We start from the raw sequence: 20,224 nt of genomic DNA, 5'->3' as shown, positions 1-20,224 counted from the left end.
TTTCAAAATCACCTTTCAGTAAGGATCTTCACTATACCCTTAACTTAACCCCTTTCCCTTTTCCTTAGCCCTTTTATTTTCATAATATTTTAAATGTCAATCACCTTAAACACATATAAACATATATTTAGAGTGCTTATATATTACTTAACTTTGCTATTTGTCTCTTCCACTAGAATTGAATTCCAATGAAGGTGAAGACTTTGTTTTATTCCTTGATTTAATTTCAATACCTAGAATACTGCCTGGCATACAGTGGACACTTAAATATTAAACAGGTGAATAACAAGGAAGATGGACCTGACATTATTTAAAAGGACCCTTCCACCTTTCTCTTGTCAATCCATCAACCAGTGTCGAAATTCAACCACTTCCAAAATATATCAGATCATCCATCCTTTCCTATCTTCCACTGCCCACAAACAGTCCAAACACCTTTTTTCACTTCTGTTGTTGCTTCAAGTCATGCTGCTATGAAATTCTTTCCTCCTACCACAGGGGGAGTGATCTTTATAAAAGGTAAATCAGATCACATTACTATTATACTGAAAACCCTTCAATGGTTACCCATCACTCAGAATAAAATTGCATCCCAATTCAGAACACAGTAGTTTACTTCTTCACACAGCTCTAAGCTGACCACTTAATATACTGTTTGTTGTTGTTAATAGGAATCTATTGCTCAGTACCTTCTTTTATCCCAACTTAAAAGATTTTTATTTTGAAGTAATCTCAAATTTGCAATAGTTCAAAGAACTCTGATATCATTTACACAAATTGAGCCATTTTCTTTTTTATCATTTTCCTATTTTCTACCTACCTACCCTTTCAATCTCCCTTTTTGTCTAAACCAGTTGAATAAGTTGGATACATTATATGACTTTACCTGTAAATATCTTAGTGTTTAACTGTTAAGAGATAGAAGACTGGCCAGGCATGATGACACTTGCCTGTAATCCCAGTAACTTGAGAGGCTGAGGCAAGAGGATCCAATTCGAGGATAGCCTCAGTAATTTAGCGAGACCCTTAGTAACTTAGCAAGACCCTGTCTCAAAAATGTTTGAGTAGATGTAGTTTAGAGGTAAAGCACTCCTGTGTTCAATCCTCAATACCAATAAACAAGAGAGAAAAAGCTAGAAAACTTACTTAATCATAGTATAATTATCAAAATAATTAATATTGACACCATACCACCATCTACTGTACAAACCTTATTTGAAGATTTATACTACTTGACCAAAAAAGGGAACAAACTATTGATTGACATAGATCCATCTCAAATGTATTATGCTAAGTTAAAGAAGCCACAATGAGAAGGCTATATACTATAATTCTATTTATATGACATTTTATACACATAATAAGTTAAATGCGCTATCACTGAGCTCTATTCCCAGTTTGGCTACACGACATTTTAAAAAAGCAAAATTTAGGGAAACGGGTGTTTACCAGGGCTGGGAAGAGAGAAAGGACTCACCAACGTAGGTAGACCCTGTCTCAAAAAAACAAATTAAAAACTAAGGGCTGGGGTTGTAGTTCAGTAGTAAAGTGTCCCAGCACCAATAAATAAAGCATAATAAAACAAAGATGGAAAGTAACACTTCTAGAGGAAAAAAAAAAAAAAAAAAAAAATCAATCACACCAAGTCTGCAATCCTTATTTGAAAAATTTCTGAAGATGAGTGGGATGGGGTGAGGTGCCTGGGATCCAAAATAAGTGCAGGTCTGACCTTCACAGTTATATGCCTCAAAGTTTGTACCTTAGGTACCTCACTCATGCTCTTCCTGTCCCAGCCCTGTTGAAGTCTCCAGCAAAAATGTCATTTTGGCAACCAGAGAACACATAGTTACTATGCTTCCCTACTTGTGGAAACAAACTGCTTTGCTTGTGAAAATGTAGTTCTCATTAAAGAATGAAAAAGTTACTAACAGTTTTATCTTGGTATTAGTTCTAGGAATGCTATAGGAAAATGTATCTCATATATTAAAAGGATAGAAAAGAAAAATTAGTCTCAAATAGATCACTAAAGGAAATCCCCATCCTTCATGAGTACCAAAACACATGTGAACATCTCAAAATAATGTATCTACAGTAATATCACTCTCTTGCTTTCAACCATCCCAATTTGTGCTAATTTTGAATGTGGAATGAAAGCATGTCTAAGTGGGGCACAGTGACACATACCTGTAATCCCAGTTACTCAGGGAAGATGGAGGGTTGAAGCCCAGCCTGGGCAACATGGCAAAACCTCCTCTCAAAAATAAGTAAAGAATACCCAATCTGGAATCAGAAGACCCAGTTTCAAATCTCAATTCTTTCTTTTCCAGCCTAATATTTCCACTTTTCTGCTACTTAAAATGAGGGAGCAGATTTTAAAGTGCTTTTACAAAAACAACTCTTCATATGGTACTAAGCCTAACCTGTTCTGAATGCAATCACACTGCTTTACTTGGGCTGCCTGTCTTTAGAGGAGCTGTCAGCTGTCAGGTAAAAAAAAATGTTGCCTGCCAGGGGCTTTTCAAATTCTAGAACCCTTTTAAACTCCAAAATAAGCAAAACAGAGAGAAAGCAAAAAAGACATTTCCCCAACAGAAATGTTCCTATGCTCCGTAATTGTGACAAAAGGTCCATGTAGCTAAGTTTAAAATACTGAAATTGTTACTTTATCTAGCAGTAGTGGTAAGCTAACTCAGAGCTTCCTGCATGCTAGGTAAGCACTCTAGCTCTGAGCTACATCCCAGCCCTTTTTTACTTTAAGACATCTTTTCATTAAATTGCCCAAGTTGACCTAGAACTTGTAATCTACCTGTCTTAGCCTCCAGAATAGCTAGGATTACAGGTTTGGACCACCACTTGTGGCTGGAATTGTTACTTTAAATGTTAGTATTATTAAACAATTTAATTTGGAATGTTAACTGAAGATTTTACTTTAAAACTGAGCTGCATATCTAAACACTCACCAGTCAAAAGGCAATTACTTCTGCTCCTCGACTGTTAACTTATGCAGGCAACCAGGAACCTTGGCACTGATAAGGGCAGTGACTTCATTAAGGTCACAATCAAATCATCAAGAGCCAATGACAACTTCGGACTGTCCTTAAAATTGGATGTAGAGTTTTAAGCAAGGTACTTAAATTACCTGTTTATAATCTTGATTTACAACACAAACCTAAATGGAACACTTAAATTTGTGCACTGATTAAGAAGTCTATGACACCAACCTTCTTACTGTGCTATTAATTCTAAGTAAACTAGAACAATATCTATGCAAACACAAAAAACAAGATAATGCAAAACTAAAGAATTTTTAGTATTGTTACATGTAGTTTTTATAAAAAGCATACTAGCATTTTAAACTAGGCCCCTTTCCTAACATACTGCCCACCCCAATTATATTAATAAACCAAAAAGCAAGTGATGAAAAATTTTGCTTCCCCCATTCCCACCCTAGGGGCCTACTGGACCATGATTTACTTGAATTTTATGGGTGTGGTATGAAATATTTAAAGCAGTGACTAAAATTTTCCATAAAAGCCCATCCAAAGTCTAAAAGCTTTACTACTCAAACAGATTCATCTCAAGACACTGAAAAAATTTACTATTCTACTTATGACACTGATTTTTTTTCTACATTTAATATTTAGGTAGGAGGTGGTAAAGGGGGGAGAAAGAGGGTGTAATTAGTTTTGCTTGTAAAACGTTCATCACAGTTGTAGTGCCAACTGAGCCATACAGCCTACTGGGGGTCTAATAGATTTCAGGGTATTATAGTTTGAGTAATAGAGGTGGGGGTTGTGGTGGAAATCAATAAATGGCTACTACTTCTTTGCACAGACCCATATGGAAGTAATCAAGCGCAAGGGTGGCAGCTGGGGCCAATAACAGTCACCTGCAGTTGAGGGACATGGGGGTTTCAGATGGGTTTTTAATGCTAATTTCCTACAGAAACAATGAGCTAGAAAGAGCAGAGTAACAGACGAGGCCGGATGAAGAGAGACCAGCCAGAACAATGGCTGCACCTGGTGCTGGGAGCAGAGGGACAGAACCGGCACGCGCCCGCCGGCAACAGAGGGCACATCTGTCACCCTCTAAGCGGCCCATCCCCCAGCTCTTCCAGCAGGGTAAGTAATGCAAGGCTTCCAAACATTAGCAGCTTGCCACACAGCAACAGGTTTGAGTTTCTAAAAATGCTGCATTCTCTGCACACACCTTTCTCTCATGACTTAAGAATCAGTTAAGGAAGTATTGGTTCCCTGTCAATCTGAAGTGAGATATTCAAAATATGCAAGAAACACATTTTAACTAAATCAGTTATTGTGACTTGAATGTTTTGGGGAAGCTTAAAAAAAAAAAAAAAATCACATAGAGGGCTAGGGATGTATCTCAGTGCTAGAAAACTTTGTTGCCTGGCATGGTTGAGGCCCTAGGACCAATCCCCTGCACCACAGAAAGAAAATATCACTTGGAAAGATAAATCTTAAGGAGTATTTGTGAAGCAAATACCATACTAGTTATTAATTTAATACTCATTTTTATTTCCATTTTACAGTTTAGAAAACAGGTTTAGAGGTGAAGGTTAAATTAGCTCATGGTTACACAGTCTAATGCCAAAGTCTACATACAATACTTTCATCACCTTTTTTTTTTCCACCTGTCCAACTACCACAACCAAACGAAAATCCATACTCTATTTACTTTACCTTCAGCTCTAAGAGGCCAACTGCAGATATTATATATACATATATAGGTATATATATATGAATATATATACACACACACATTCTACACAGAACTGCACTCCACCTTACCAGGGATCTCTAACAAGCTGCTCAGGATTCAAAGATAATAGGATTGCACTAGCTGTTGCTTTAAACAAAACACAAAGAGTTGCTTTTTGCAGGTTTTGGCATGCTTAAGAACAGTAAATCCACATGTATTTTAAATTTCCTAGCATAAATCTGTGTCACTACCTAGTTCTTAAAAGTTAGATGCTATTTGGGAAGCACATCAGCCAATGAGAATACAACAACCACTTATAATGGGTTGTTTTCCTGCAAAAATACAGCCACCACCAATTCCTTTATTTACCGGCATGCAGGGGAAATTAAACTACCCACACAGTCCATCACAGGAGAAACCTTTTAAATTAGAGTTTCCTGATAATATAAACCACAAATTTAAGGAAGAGGGGAGATGTATGTACATAGATAAGTGTCTCAGAAGCAAACAACTCTTCTTGAATTTGAAAAGATAACAGCTAGGCATACTTCAAAACACAGCAGAAATTAACAATGAGTAACTGTGCCTTTGACAGTCTTATTTAAGGCACTGACACCCAGTGCTACTTGAACTTTTCCGTCTCCCCACTATGTTCCTTCCAAACATGAGGAGTACAAATCATTCCTGTTCTGCTGTTTTCTGATCAAATGCAACCTCTTTCAAGAGGTTAAGTAGTTGATAACTACTTAACTACTATTGTGCACTCATGTGTATTTTATCTTCTCTATAAAATTTCAAACAAACAGGAACACTTCACCACTGAGCCATATCCCCAGTCCTTTTTTTTTTTCAAATTTTGAGATACAGTCTTGCCCTGTCTGGCCCAGGTTGCCCTGAACTTGGGTTCTTCCTACATTACCCTCTCAAGTAGCCGGGATTACAGGCACTTTATTTCTCGCTTAACATACCCCACACACAGACCATCAAAAAATGCCTACAAGTCAGGCACAGAGGTGCACACCTATGTGTTTGTAAAATGAGTCCTAGAAGTACTGAACACAACCCCAGTCGCAAGTTCAACCACAAACTAGGGCTTTTAAACTCTAGGTCAGGCAGACTTTTTACCACCTCTCCTTAAGATGCTTTCCAGATGGAGACTTATGAGCACTTCCTGCACTGAGTGACCTTAAAATAAACATCAATGAATTGACAATAGTTCAGATCCACTTGGATTTTTCTACTCATGTATAAAATGTTAACTCACACTCAAAAGCACTATTTGATGTTCCAAAGATGCCATTTGTCATTATTCTCATCTCTAGTTTATTGACATTAATGCATTATATACCTTTAGTCCAACATGCCAGGCAAGCACTCCACCACTGAGGCACAACCCCAGGCCCCCAACAGACTCTTGCTATGGAAAAAAAAAAAAAAAATTATTCAGTCACTCCTAGAAACCAAATTAGGAGATTTTCCTTCATAACAGTGAAACTTCCCAGGATGTTTTCAAAGTCTTCAGAAAGTATATGATTTTACTCAAGCAGTATTCAACTCAAAGATGACTTGGTCATAACCTTGGTAACAAGCAACTACTCTCCTAAACTGTTTGAGCCTACCAGGACTGTAAACAAATCACTTTTATTTACAGTGAATTTTCACAATAATGCATATTATTTATCATTTCCTATGCTTCTTAAAACTCAAGCATGGAAAGTACTCCTGTGGATTAGGGGGGGTAGCTCAGTAGAGCACATGATTAAGCATATGCCAGGTCCTGGGTTCCATCTTCAGCACCAAAGTAAACAAACAACCAGAACAAAACAAAAAGGTATTCTTCCTAACATGAACATACAGAACTATAACAGGCCCTCCACCGTAGAACACAGCCTACACTATACTTCATTCAGCATTAGATGCTTTTCTCCCTATTCTTCCCTAGAATCAAGTCTCCTACGGGTACAATGTAAGGTGTTTGCACAAAGCGGGAATACCATGTAAATTCACTGTAAACACTATATCATTTCACATAATCAGACATGTCCCAAAGATGCTGAACATTAAACCTATCCAACTGGAAGCCTCCAATTTTTACTAAATCATTTAGTCAATTTTGCACAAAAGAAAATTTTCAAATAGTTCATTTAAAAAGTTCCCTCCACCTCAAGAAATCTGACTATAAAACTGAAGGAAGAATTGAAATCTACTGTACTATTCTCTTAAAATAATTGCTATAAGACTTAAGAACTTTAAGCAATGAAAATAGTTTTAAAACTTTCTATTTGAGAACACAGAATTTTGGGGTGGGGGGGTGCAATTTAAACAGTGCTGTCACAAACCAGTACAATTTAGGACCTCGCTCCTGAATGTTGATTTTTCTCAAAGTTCTGTTCTGGAGTAGTCTAACAGGTTCATTTGCATTATAAAATTGGAATGCTTTCCACATTCTTTATGATCTTGGAGAGGCAAAGATGGCATGTAACATTTATAACAGATACAGCTGATTTGGATGGTAGGTGCAGCAAGAGAAAAGGTATCCTGAAAATGAGCCACAGACAAGACCCATTTTCAGTTCAAGAGCTGATGTTTAAAATGCAAAGGGTTTAGGAACTATTACAACAGAAAAATAATCTAGGAACTTTTGAAACTAACTTGCATACCCATTTCTATTTGCTGGGCAAATTTCCCCAATAACATGAATCAGGTAGTAAACAAAAACAAAAACTCAAACAGAACAGTAGATTGGTATAAAAGCACTTATGAATAACAGCTATACAGTATGGACAACTAGTAAGAAAGTGTTCCAAGTCTGTAATACCAGTGACTCAGGAGACTCAGGCAGGAGGACTCCAAGCTCAAGGCCAGTCTCAGCAACTTAGGGAGACCCTGTCTCAAAATTAAAAAATAAAATGGGCTGGGGATGTAGCTCAGTGGTGGAGCATCCCTGGATTTAATCCACAGTGCCACAGTGGGGGAAAGTATACCTAACTCACTAACTCATGTTCTTCCATAGGTGTCTGAATTTGGAAGTCTCAAAACATGATGACTACAACATTCAGGAATAGTAAAAAGCAGCAAAAATCCAAAATAGAAATCACAAACTAGTAAGGATTATAAAACATGGTACCCCAAACTCACAATTTAAGTTGGATTTGATGTTATTTGTTTTGCACACAGCAGTAAAGAGAAGAAAACAGGATAGGAGAAAAATATAACACAAAGAAACTAACTATATCTAAATTGAAGGGATGCTACTAGTTTTACTGCAGTCTCTTTTAGATGTAATTTGCCTGAACACACTGAAATAAAACATGACAACAGCGAAGTGTGTTCTGTGAGCCATCTCTTTAACACTGCCCATTTGTATTATGCATAATTAAGAATAAAATTCACTGAAAACATCAGAGAAGGATTCAATGTGGAATTGCTTACAGAAATATTTGTGGGATGACTTTTAGCTGTAGAATTCATACATCATGTTCAATTATTAACTAAACTTTCCATTCAAAAAGGATAGCATTCAAACATAAAAGGTGGCAACTGAAAAATGAGATAGAAACATGAACAAAACAAACCATCGAAATGAAACTGAGTAAAGACTGAACTCAAATATCAAGAAACATTCACATCATCATAATTTTAGATAAGTAAAAAGCTTGGAAAAGCAGAGAATTATATACTTTACCCCCCAAAACTAAATAAAAACATACTTACCCTGAATGCCCAGATTATAACAATCCAAGTTTTTAATACAAAATTTATTTGAAATAGATATTTAAAAGCTCTTCTTTTTCTCCTCCTAATCTTCAAAGCCCAATCGGAGACCAGCCTTCCTCCTCCTTTCATTAGCTGGACATGTGTCAGCTCTCTCACATCTGCGATTTCTCACTGACTAGAGCTGCCTGTCCCATTCCAGGGAAACACAGATGGATCCCAGATGGGAAGGTCCTGCCAAACAGACCAGCTCTTCACCTTGCCAGAATCCCCAGATACAGTCAGTCTCTTTCTGTCTCTTTTCCTCCCTCCCTCCCTCCCTCCCTCCCTCCCTCCCTCCTGCTTCCTCTCTCTCCACAACCCTTCCAACCCTCTCTGTTACCAGGGCTCTTTGCCAGCTGATGTCACTAAGTACACACCTCCCAGTGGCTCCTGGCCAATCTGACATTAACTTGTTAAATACGTATAATTTGTTTATGGCTGACAGTAACAGCAAAGATTTTGTGCAAAACCTATTTGTGCAAGTCCTAGTGGAATAACATATAGACACACACTGACTAACATTTTTGGAACATGCAAATGTTTAGCAATTACCATTTAAAGTCCTACATATTGTCTGGTTTCTGCTATTGTTTAATACTTCTGCTCTTTGAGTCAATTTTTAAATCACACATATGAAAAATTCCTTCATAAAATGAATTATTAAATGTGTTTTGAACGTATAAGTGAATAAAAAATATAAAGCTGCAAATTAATTTGAAGAACATAAACAGAAATGTATGTAAATGATTCACACAAGCTGCCTCTCAGATCCAGACTTGGTAGCACTGCAAAACTGGCACGTGATTAAAATAAGACAATGCAGGCAACATGGTTCTGGTGCTGTAAAGATTATAAAACAAAGATGGGAACACAGTGTAAAAATTGTTTTAAAACAAAGCAAATATGAAAGTGAAGAATAACAGTGTTTAACATTAAAAGCTGCAAATATAAGTTTCAACAAAGAACAGCTTAAGAATAAAAACTATATTTGGAGACAATTATTTTGACAATCCAAAGACGGGAAGAACTGCACAAGGTCAGAGTTTAATCTACCCCCAAGAGCTACAGCATATAAATATCTGCTTAGTTGATTTCTGATGAGTGAAAATTGATCATTAGAAATTGATATTATAGTTACATAAGACATTACTACTGGGGTAAATTGGGTGAGGAATCAATTACGTAAGATGTTACCATTGGGGTAAACTGGATAAAGGGTACAGGGGAACTTCCTGTACATTTTGTTCTTTTTCTACTGCAACTTCCTATGATTCTATGTTTTAAAATAAAAGGTTAAACTTGGAACAGTGGCTCCTGCCTGTAATCCCAGGGGTAGGGAGGCTGAGGCAGGAGGATTACAAATCTGAGGCCAGTCTGGGCAATTCATATGACACTGTCTCAAAATAAAAAATATAGTAGTGAGCCTCTGGGTTGAATCTCTAGTACTACAAAAAAATAACAACAATAAAAAAAAAAAAAAAAAAGTTAGTAGAGGTGGTTTGACTTCTTCCTGGATCACGTTATATGAACACATATCTTAATATTAAAATATACATAAACAGGGCTGGGGAGATAGGTCAGCTGGTAGAGTGCTTGCCTTGCAAGCACAAGGCCCTGAGTTCGATCCCCAGTACCACAAAAAAAAATATATATATATATACATGAACAGATTAGGAATGAAAAACTGTCCATATACATAAGCAAACAGGGTGGTTAAAACTCTCTAACCCTTATTCTTCTACCAACTTGAGATATCTAGAACCTATAAACAATTTTCCTGTCAGCAATTTTGGGCAAATAAGAAGAAAGATGTCTCAGGTCTTTTTTACTTCATTCAATTGGTGGTGGTGGTGGTAAATACACTAGCAGCAAGTAGAGACTTATCATGAATATTCAGTAACTGTCAGAGAATACTCTGATTCCCTGAAACATCATAAAGACTGGGGAATTAGGGTATTCTCCAACACTTACTTAACACCCAGAGAACCAGTCTTTACCGTCAACTAGGAAAATGAATCAAAAAATGTTACTGAGCTAAGCATGATGGCCCATGCCTGTAATCCCAGCATTCAGGAGGCTGAAGCAGGAGGAAGGCAAATTTGAAGCCAGCATCCACAACTCAGCAAGACCCCGTCTCAAAATAAAATAAATATTGTGTTGGGAGGTAACTTAGTGGTAGAGGGTCCCTGGGTCCCAACCCCAGTAACACACATAAAGCTACTGAAACCACAGTATGGTGGCACATACTTGTAGTCCCAGTTACTCAGGAGGCTGAGATTTTCAATCACTTGAGCCCAAGAGTCTGAAGTCAGCCAGCGCTACACAGTGAGACCTCATCTCAAAAGAAAAAAGAAAAAAAAAAAAAAAAAAAAAAAAAGAAAGAAAGATACTACAGACTTGTCCTGAACTACTCAGCTACCATGTCATAAAAGACACTCAAGCAGCTGGATGATGTCCATCTAATGATGAACTGAGATTTCTTGCCAAATTTTTTTAACTTCTACCACAGATTATGGTTCCCAAATATCATTTCCCAATAAGAGCAAAACGGTGGACCCCAATTATGAAACAGGAAATGTATAAAACTTATCAGAAAACAATCAGGCTGGGCTGGGGGTATAGCTCAGGGGTAGAGAGCTTTGCCTAGCACATGTGAGGCACTAGGTTTAATATATAGTACCACACAAAAATAAATAAATAAAAAGCATTCTCTGCATCTAAAATTAAAAAAAAAAAAAATCAGGTTATCAAAGACTCCTTGAGTTATATCCAAAGAACTTATTGAACCTTAAGATGTTCCTACTAACAAAGATGAGATAATTTGAGCATCAATAAGAAATAAACACAATAAAATGTTTAAATCCATGAGTAATTCATCACCTTTTGGAGAGCACCAGAGAACAAATTCATAATTCTGAAAACTAGTAAGTCAAGCATTTCACTGGTTTTTCCTATATTACCTGTATCTCTAGGTAAACAAACAGTTTACCTACTGAGGAACTCATATACCTGTACTGTCATCATTATGCAAATATCTAATAAAAATGAATCTATCCTAAGTTATACTCTGTATGTATAAAATGTCAAAATACACTCTACTGTCATGTGTATCTGAAAAAATTAAAAAATGAATCTAAGTAATGATAAATTGCTACTTATACAAGATGAAAGACACAGATATTAATGTACCTTCTAATGAACCAAAGCATACCTATGAAGCACTCTTGATGAAATAAGTTCATCTGAATCTGACCAAACCTCTAAATCTAACAATCAGTTTACAGGGCCTTGAGGAACTGTATGAACTAGTTATTAACAAGATGGCTATGCAATTAGCCAAGTCCAGAATATGGGTAGTTTACAAAACAACCCAGATTCTTAGCAAAAGAAAAGTGGGGAATGAGTGGAAAAGAAACTATACATTAAAAGAATTGCAAATTGGGCTGGGGAGATAGCTCAGTTGGTAGACTGCTTGCCTTGCAAGCAGAAGACCCTGGGTTCAATCCCCTGCACAACAAAAAAAATTAAAAAATTAAAAAAGAATACTTATATTTTTTGTTTTTTGTAGAGTAGGAATTAAACACACGGGCACTTAACCACTGAACACATCCCCAGCCCTTTTTCTATTTTTTTATTTCAAGACAGGGTCTTGCTAAGTAGCTTAGGGCCTCACTAAATTGCTTAGACTGACCTCAAACTTTCCATCCTCTTGCCTCAGTTTCCCAAATCACTGGGATTACAGGTATGCAACCCCATACCCAGCAGAGTACTTATACTAGAGATATGTATGGAAATATCTATGGACAAGTTTATGTTATTTGGGACTTTCTTCAGGAAGAGCCAATTTGGGCCAGGCGCAGTGGTGCATACCTGTAATACCAGTGGCTCTGAGGCTGAGACAGGAAGATTGTGAGTTCAAAGCCAGCCTCGGCAACAACCCTGTCTCAAAATACAAAATAGGACTGGGGATGTGGCTCAGTGGTCAAGTGCCCCTGAGTTCAATACCCGGTACATACCCCCTCACACAAAAAAATAGAAGAGTCAATTTTGAATTATTCCAACAGTGTGTTTAGGTACATGACAGTCCATTTTGGGGGCTATTTGATATTTTTAATGATACAAGGTTTTAAAAAATTTAAGACAAGTTGGACATAGTGGTACACATCTGTAATCCCAGGTACTCAGGATACTGTGGAAGGAGGATCTCAAGTATCATGCTGGCCTTGGTAACTTTGCCACCCTGTCTCAAAACAAAAATGAGAAGACTGGGGATACATACTCAGTGGTAGAGTGTTCTTGGGTTAAATCCCCAGTATCACTTTAAATAATAAATAAATGATTAAACAGTGTGCCAATTTATATATGAGATTGACAGATGGATAAAGAGTTTTTGTTTAAGTAACTCAGACAAAAGGAATTCAAGTCTACCATGATGTTTAATATGACCAACATAGTCATTTAACTCTGTAATCACATTTTTGAGAATAATGAATGAGAAACAAACACTATAAGATAATCAGGAATAGTAAGACAGCTTCTAAATTGGTTACTTTGTAACATTATTCATAAAGTAGTTGATAAGGTTTTTATATCGTTATAGTCAGTAATTTTTGTTGTTTTGGCTTGGGTTTTGTTTGGTTTTTGCTTTTGTTTTTGTGGTACTTGGGATTGATCCCAGGGTTCACACATGATATAGTCAAGTCTTCTACCACTGAGTTACTACATTCTTACCTCTAGTAATATTTTAATTGTTAAAATCAATGATTTTTTGATGGATGTGGTGGGATATCCAGCAATTTGGGAGGCTGAGGCAGAAGGTCAAGTTCCAAGTCAGCCTCAACTTTTAGGACTGCCTCAACATAAAAATAAAAATAAAAATAAAGAAAGACCTGAGGATGTAGTTCTGGGGTACAGCACCCCTGGGTTCAATCCCCAGTACTTATGGAAAAAGAAACCCTTACAGAGGACTTGTAAGATTGTATAATAAGAGTTTCAAGTCCAACAAAATTAAGAGTTGATAATTTAAAGCAGAGGTCAGGAAACTACAGTCTGCATACATAAAGTTCCACCGGAACAGAATCATGCCTGTTCCTTTATGCATTGTCTATCAATGGCTGCTTCCCACTACAACACACGTTTTATTTGGCCCACAAAATCTAGTATGATTACCATCTGGCCTTATACCAGGAAAAAAAAAAAAAAAAAAAAAAAAAAAAAACTGAACTCCAATTTATAGCAATGCAATAGCCATTAGAAAAGTACACTGCTGGCAGGGCGCAGTGGGGTAAGTAATCCCAGCTGCTGGGGAGGCTGAGGCAGGAGAATCAAGAGTTCAAAGACAGCCTCAGCAACTTAGCAAGGTCCTAAGTAGATGAGTGAGACCCTGTCTCTAAATATAAAACAGGGTTGGGAATGTGGCTTAGTGGTTAAGTTCACTAGGTTCAATCCCCAGTACCAAAAAAGGGTAAGAAAAGAACAGTACACTCAAAACACTGCAGTTACAGAGAGCTTGCAGTCTGCTGGAGAGAAAATATAATTATCATACAAATAAATATATAAAATACAAAAAGTGCTATAAAAGAAAAATAAAGATTAAGAGAATAAAGAGCTTCACAGCAAGAGGTAGAAGGATAAGGGGTATGCTATACAGAGTAAGGGTTATTTGCTGATGAATTAAATTTAAAACAAGAGAAAAGAGTTTAAGACATGGAGATTATTTCAGGCAAAGGGAACAGAATGTACAAAAAAATGAGACAGTAAAATACACGGCTAGCATAAAGCATTAAGAAAGGCAAAGTCTATTCTACTATCATGGATATCTAAAAAGAGCAAATTAAAAAAAAATAAATAAAAAAATAAAAAAGAGGCGGGGGCAAAGTGACACTTGCTTATAATCCTACCTGCTCCAAAGGCTGAGGCAGGTTGATCCTTTGAGCTCAAAAGTTCATGGCCAGCCTGGGCAACATACAAACACCTACACTCACATGGAGGGGACCACACACACACACACACAATTTACCAAGTCTATGGGGAAGAGAAATAATAATATTAATAACAACAACAACTAGTTAGCAAGACTAGAAGTATTAAACCTGCAGGAGGAAGACAGAAACAGTGACAAGCAAAGGGAAGACCACAGAGAGCTTTTCTGGGGTGGAGGACACAGCATGGGCAATTTGACTCAACTCCTACATGTTAGATAACCTTGAAAATTCTAAAGACAAAGTCTCTTTTATCAATTTTCAGATCCACAGGGCCTGATACAGTATACAATAGTGGCGTTTTAAAGTTTGAAATATACAAAAAAATGGAGTGTCTTCCTTTTTAGGTTATCTACAGCAAACATTTCAACAGTCACTGGTTTTCTTGGAATTCAGTACAAAAAGCCTGCAGAAGCTGTTCCAGTTCAGTTATGAATTATCTAAACGGGTAACCTATCCTCTGTCAAATCAGAGGGCAGAGCTGACAATATCTGCTGTCCCCTGCAGTTTTGTCTATCTAGCATTTGTTTGAACTGCTCCAGATCAATTAATCCTCCACGTAGTCTCTAGTATAATCATTAAGTCAAATAACCTGAAAATAAAACAGGTTTGAGTCTCTCAGAAACAAGGTACAGGCAAGGCTCAGTGGCTCATGCCTATAATCCTAGCAGTTTGGGAGGCTGAGGCAGGAGGATTGAGTTCAAAGCCAGCCTCAGCAACTCAGTAAGACCCTGTCTCTAAATAAAATACAAAAAAAAGGGAGGGGGGGGGTGGCTGGGAATATGGCTCAGTGGTTAAGTGATTCTGGGTTCAAGCCCTGGAACCAAAAAAGAAAAAAGAAAAAAGAAATGAAATAAGACATGAATATTGGGCTGACTATCTGATTTACAAGGCAATAGATTCCTGTTTTATTAACATCTTCATAATTTGCTAATTATTTTTTGTTTTATGCACTTAATATTACAAAGCTTGGGGAAAAAATTTGCCAACTTTAAATTAGAAGCACCAAGCACATGGTACATGTCTGTAATCCCAGCTACTCAGGAAAGTGAGGCAGGAAGATCAAAAGTTCCAGGCCAGCCTCAGAAACTAAGTGAGACCCTGTCTCAAAATGAAAAAATAAAAGGGCTGGAACACATAGCTCGGTGGTAAAGCACACACAGTTCAATTTCCAGCACTACAAAAAAACAAGGGAAGCAATCAAAATCAGAAGTGATCTTGAAAAGTCAAAACTGAATAATTATGATGTTTGAGACAGTTTTCAGCACTTACGGGATACCAGTCAGAAACCGCGTTCACTTAAAATCAAAATTTCAACATTTTTAAAGTTTTTTTTAACATTTTTAAAGTTGAAGGAACAAAATCACAAAAAATTGGAAATATTCATTTGCTGGAAGAAACCAACACACAACCCTATGTTCTCAACAATGAAGGAAATGCAGTTATACTCAAATCAGACCACTGACCTTCTTTTACTATGCACAGTTCTTTCACATTAGTTATTCTCCATACCCCTACCCCTCCTGATTGGCTACCTGGAGCCAATATTTCTACTTAAATTTTTATTACAAGGGTCCTGCCCTTAGGAGAGAGATTTCCTGAAACAGTTAATAATTACCGTTCCACCACAGAGCTTAATAATACTTAAGATAATGGGTAAAGCAGTACATTAGTAGTAAAGATTTCCAGTTATTGACTAAAGTTCTCAATACTACTTTCTGAGTGGGGGAGGATATGTGTTTTATGTTTTGTTTTGTTTTTTAAAAGATGGATATATCTATTTATCTATCTATTTACTTATATATGGTGCTGAGGACAGAACCCAGGGCCTCACACATGCCAGGCAAGCGTTCTAATCACTGAGCAACATCCCCAGCCCCAGAAGAGGTCTTAATTAACACTCAATGCTTAGCTGTTGCATAAATAATTTTAAATATTTTATGGAATTGGGGGGTACAGTTCAGAGGTATGAAGCAGGTTTTTGTTTGTTTGGATTTTGGTACTGACAATTGAACCCAGGGGTGCTTTACCACTAAGCAACATCCCCAGCCCTTTTACTTTTTTATTTTCAGACAAGGTCTAAATTGCTGAGGGTCTTGCTAAATTGCTAAGGCTGGCGTCAACCTTTCAATCCTCCTAACTCAGTCTCTTAAATCAATGGGATTACAGGCATGCATCACCATATCTAGCTAGAATACATTCTTAGCAGGCACAAGAGCCTGTGTTAGATCCCTGGTACCATAATATATAAATATAAAACATCCTGTTTAAAATATAAATTTAAGAGGATCAAATCACAGAACATTAGCTTTAGAAAAACTCTAAAGCAATTTATTTAATTAAAAATGAAACTAAGGATAAGGTCAAAAAGTTGAATTGCCCCTATTAAATGTGATATATTCAACAAATTATGTTCTGAAAACATATAACTGGTTTTTGTTTTCTTTTTTTTTTAAGCAATCCTAGAGACTGAACCAGGATCACTCTACTCCTGAGCTATGTTGCCAACCCGTCTATATTTTTGATTTTGAGACAGGGTCTCAATTACTCGTCCAGGCCACCCTCAAACCTGAATCTTCCTGCCTCAGCCTCCCCAGTAGCTGGGATTATAGACATGTATCACCAAGTTCAACATGGTTATTACTATTATTTTTTTTTTTTTTTTAAGATTTTTGATGCTAGAGATCAAACCCGGAGCCTTGAGAAAGCTAGGCAAGTACTCTACCACTAGGCTACATCCCTAGTCCATGACCATGATGGTCTTTTTGTCGTTTTTTCTTTTTCCATGACTGGTTTTTGCTGTTTTGTTGTTTGTTTTTAGTTGTAGATGGACACAATACCTGTAATTAATTTATTTTTATGTGGTGCTGAGGAGCAAACAAAGTGCCTCACACATGCTAGGTAAGCTCTCTACTATTAAACTACAACTCCAGCCTGTCCGTGACTGGCTTTTTTTTTTTTTTTTTTTTTTTTTGTGCTGAGGATCGAACCCAGGGCCTTGTGCTTGCAAGGCAAGCACTCTACCAACTGAGCTATCTCCCCAGCCCCCGTCACTGGCTTTTTAAAGGACTGAAAAGTTAATAAATTCAAGACCACTTTGTTAATAAATATTTTTAAATAACTGCTCCAGAGATGGTTTTCCCAAACATTGTGGCCCTTTTTCTTACTCTGCCCCATCCCAAATAAAATATGATTCATCCTTGGAGTATAAACCTATTTGAAAGGACAACAGAAAGCATTATTACATGGTTAAGACCTATTATACTTTAAACTACCCACCAAAAGATTATGTGAAAGACAGAGGCTGGGGAGATAGCTCAGTTGATAGAGTGCTTGCCTTGCAAGCGCAAGGCCCTGGGTTCGATCCCCAGCACCCAAAAAAAAAAAAAAAAAAAGATTATGTGAAAGACAAAACTTGATGTCCAAATTCTTCTCGGGCAAAACAGGTGTTTATATTTTAAATTTAAAACCTTATTTTATAAATTTCAAAACAAAGGTTTGTATCTTTGATGCCTCAAAGATCCTAACATGAACTCTAACTAATTAGTATTTTATTCTCCTGCTGGCACCAATCTCTCCATATACCTTAAAAAAAAAAAAAAAAAAAAAAACTCAAAAAAAGCAACTATGTAAGTATATTTTATATGCAAAGATGCAATGTACTTGGGTCATTCCTTTGGGGTGGGGAAAGAAACTTTTTTTTCTTTTGGATTGAATCCAGGGCCTCACACATGCCTCTCAACCCCAGGGGTATAGTTTCATGGAGGTATAATATACATATACAATATTCACTTTTTTTTTGGGGGGGGCGGGGGCAGTACTGGGAATTAAACTCAGAACACTCTGCCACAGAGCTACATCCCTAGTCCTTTTTACTTTTTATTTTGAGACAGGGTCTTGCTAAATTGCCCAGGCTGGCCTGGAACTTTTGATCTTCCCGTCTCACCCACCCAAGTGGGGGGGATTATAAATCATGTGACATTGCACCTGACAAAATTTATGTACTTTATTTTTGAGACAGGAACTCCCCATGTTACTCAGGCTGGCTGTGAACTCCTGGACTGAAGCAATCCTCCGCCTCAGTCTCCCAAGCAGCTGGGAATGCAGAAGCATGGTAAAATTAACATACATTAAATGCAAAATTCAACAATTTTTAATAAATCTGTAGAGTTGTGCAACCATAATACTTTAACATTTTGATTCCCTCCAAAATCACTCATGTCCCTTTTACCACAAATCCCATTTTAATTTCATCCAAGCCCAAGACAACCACTAATCTGCTTTCCCTATCCCCATAAACTTGCTTTTCCCGGACATTTCACATGAACAGAATCATATGTCTCCTTTTGCGTTTGCCTTCTTTAACTATTGTAAATAACAGAATATTTTTTGAGATTCATCTGTGTAGTAGTAGGAATTAGTACTCCTACTTTTTTACTGCTGAGTGATGTTCTATTGATCACTTGTTTATGGATTTGCCTTTTGATAGAATGCGAATTGTTTCAAAATTTTTGGCTATTGAATAATGACACTGGGAAGTTTAAAAAGTATTTTTTTTATATTGTATCAATTTTTATTAGCATTGGGGGACATTTGCCATTCCAGAAAGTCTACCCCAATCAAATTTTTTAAAGTGATAATCTCTCTCTACATTTTGAAAGATTATACTGTCATCAGTAGCTTATCATGATTTTGGTGTCACACACAGAAAGTTTATCCTTATCTCACTCTTACATGCTCTCCAAGCACTAGTCATGGTTTCACTTTTTACAATTCATCCCCCACCTCTTTTTTTTCCAGTGCTAGGGATAGGCCCAGAGTCTCATACATGCTAGACAAATGTTATACTGCTAAGCTATATCCCCAGTCCTTTTTAAATTTTATTTTGAGACAGGGCCTCCCTAATTCTCCCATGCTGAGTCCCAACTTGGGATCCTCCTGTCTCAGCCTCCTGAGTAGGTGGAATTATAGTTATTTGCCACCATGCTCGGCTACAGTTCATTCTTCAGTACAATTTATTTTGATACATGTAAAACTTCTGAGGTGAAGTAACCAGGCACAGGCCTGTAAACCCAGTGGCTCTGGAGGCTGAGGCAGGAGAATCCTAAGTTTGAAGCCAGCCGCAGAACTCAGCAAGGCCCTATCTCTAAATAAAATACAAAAAAGGGCTGGGGATGTGGCTCAGTGTTTAAGCGCTCCTGGGTTCAATCCATGGTACCCCTTGAAAAAAATTGCTTCTTGAGGTGAAGTCTGTCTATTACAGAGTGAAATCAATATCCAAAGACTAGAGAACTAAGACCTCAAAACTCCAGTAATGGGACTGGGCCAGGTGGTGCACGCCTATAATCCCAGCAGTCTGGGAGGCTGAGGCAGAATTGCAAATTCATAGCCACCCTCAGCAATTTAGTAAGTCCCTAAGCAACTCAGAGGACCCTATCTCTAAATAAAATATTAAGGGCTGGGGATGTGGCTCAGTAGTTAAGTGTCCCTGAGTTCAATCCTCAGTCCCAAAAGGAAGGAGAAGGAAAAAAAAAAAAGCTAGTAGGAAAATAAAGTCCACAGAGAGATTTTTACAACTAGTTTTTATTGAAATGCCTCCATTCAAAAACTCATGAAAGTCAAACACGGTGGTGCACACCTGTAATCTCAGCAACTCAAGAGGCTGAGGCAGGAGGACAGTAAATTTGAGGACAGCCTAGGCAATTTAGTAAGGAAAAAAACACCCACCAAACCCTGGAGTGTCTATACAGATTTTTATATACACCTAC

The 20,224-nt window shown here is 37.3% G+C and overlaps 1 protein-coding gene across 14 annotated transcripts in view; it reads right to left on the bottom strand.

Moving 5' to 3' along the window:
* The window catches only part of CBFA2T2 (CBFA2/RUNX1 partner transcriptional co-repressor 2), a 142,443-nt gene that overhangs the window by 79,088 nt on the left and 43,131 nt on the right, over nucleotides 1-20,224 (bottom strand). For 3 of the 14 annotated variants that reach the window (XM_079128214.1, XM_079128222.1, XM_079128225.1), the window contains exon 2: nucleotides 6,068-6,136. The exons of 4 other annotated variants lie outside the window; for them this stretch is intronic. In XM_079128214.1, coding sequence (XP_078984340.1) covers nucleotides 6,068-6,136 — 69 coding nt within the window. Of the gene's footprint in view, nucleotides 1-6,067; nucleotides 6,137-7,537; nucleotides 7,606-8,151; nucleotides 8,405-8,433; nucleotides 8,730-10,722; nucleotides 10,802-20,224 lie in introns of those variants that run through there. 7 more of the 14 variants (XM_079128227.1, XM_079128226.1, XM_079128215.1 and 4 more) reach the window with 5 other exon arrangements.

Source organism: Sciurus vulgaris (assembly GCF_902686455.1).
Source record: "Sciurus vulgaris genome assembly, chromosome: 2".
NCBI classification, from domain to species: Eukaryota; Metazoa; Chordata; class Mammalia; order Rodentia; family Sciuridae; genus Sciurus; species Sciurus vulgaris.
The sequence above is the reverse complement of the archived record's forward strand: the minus strand, read 5'-3'. Positions and strand labels throughout refer to the sequence as shown.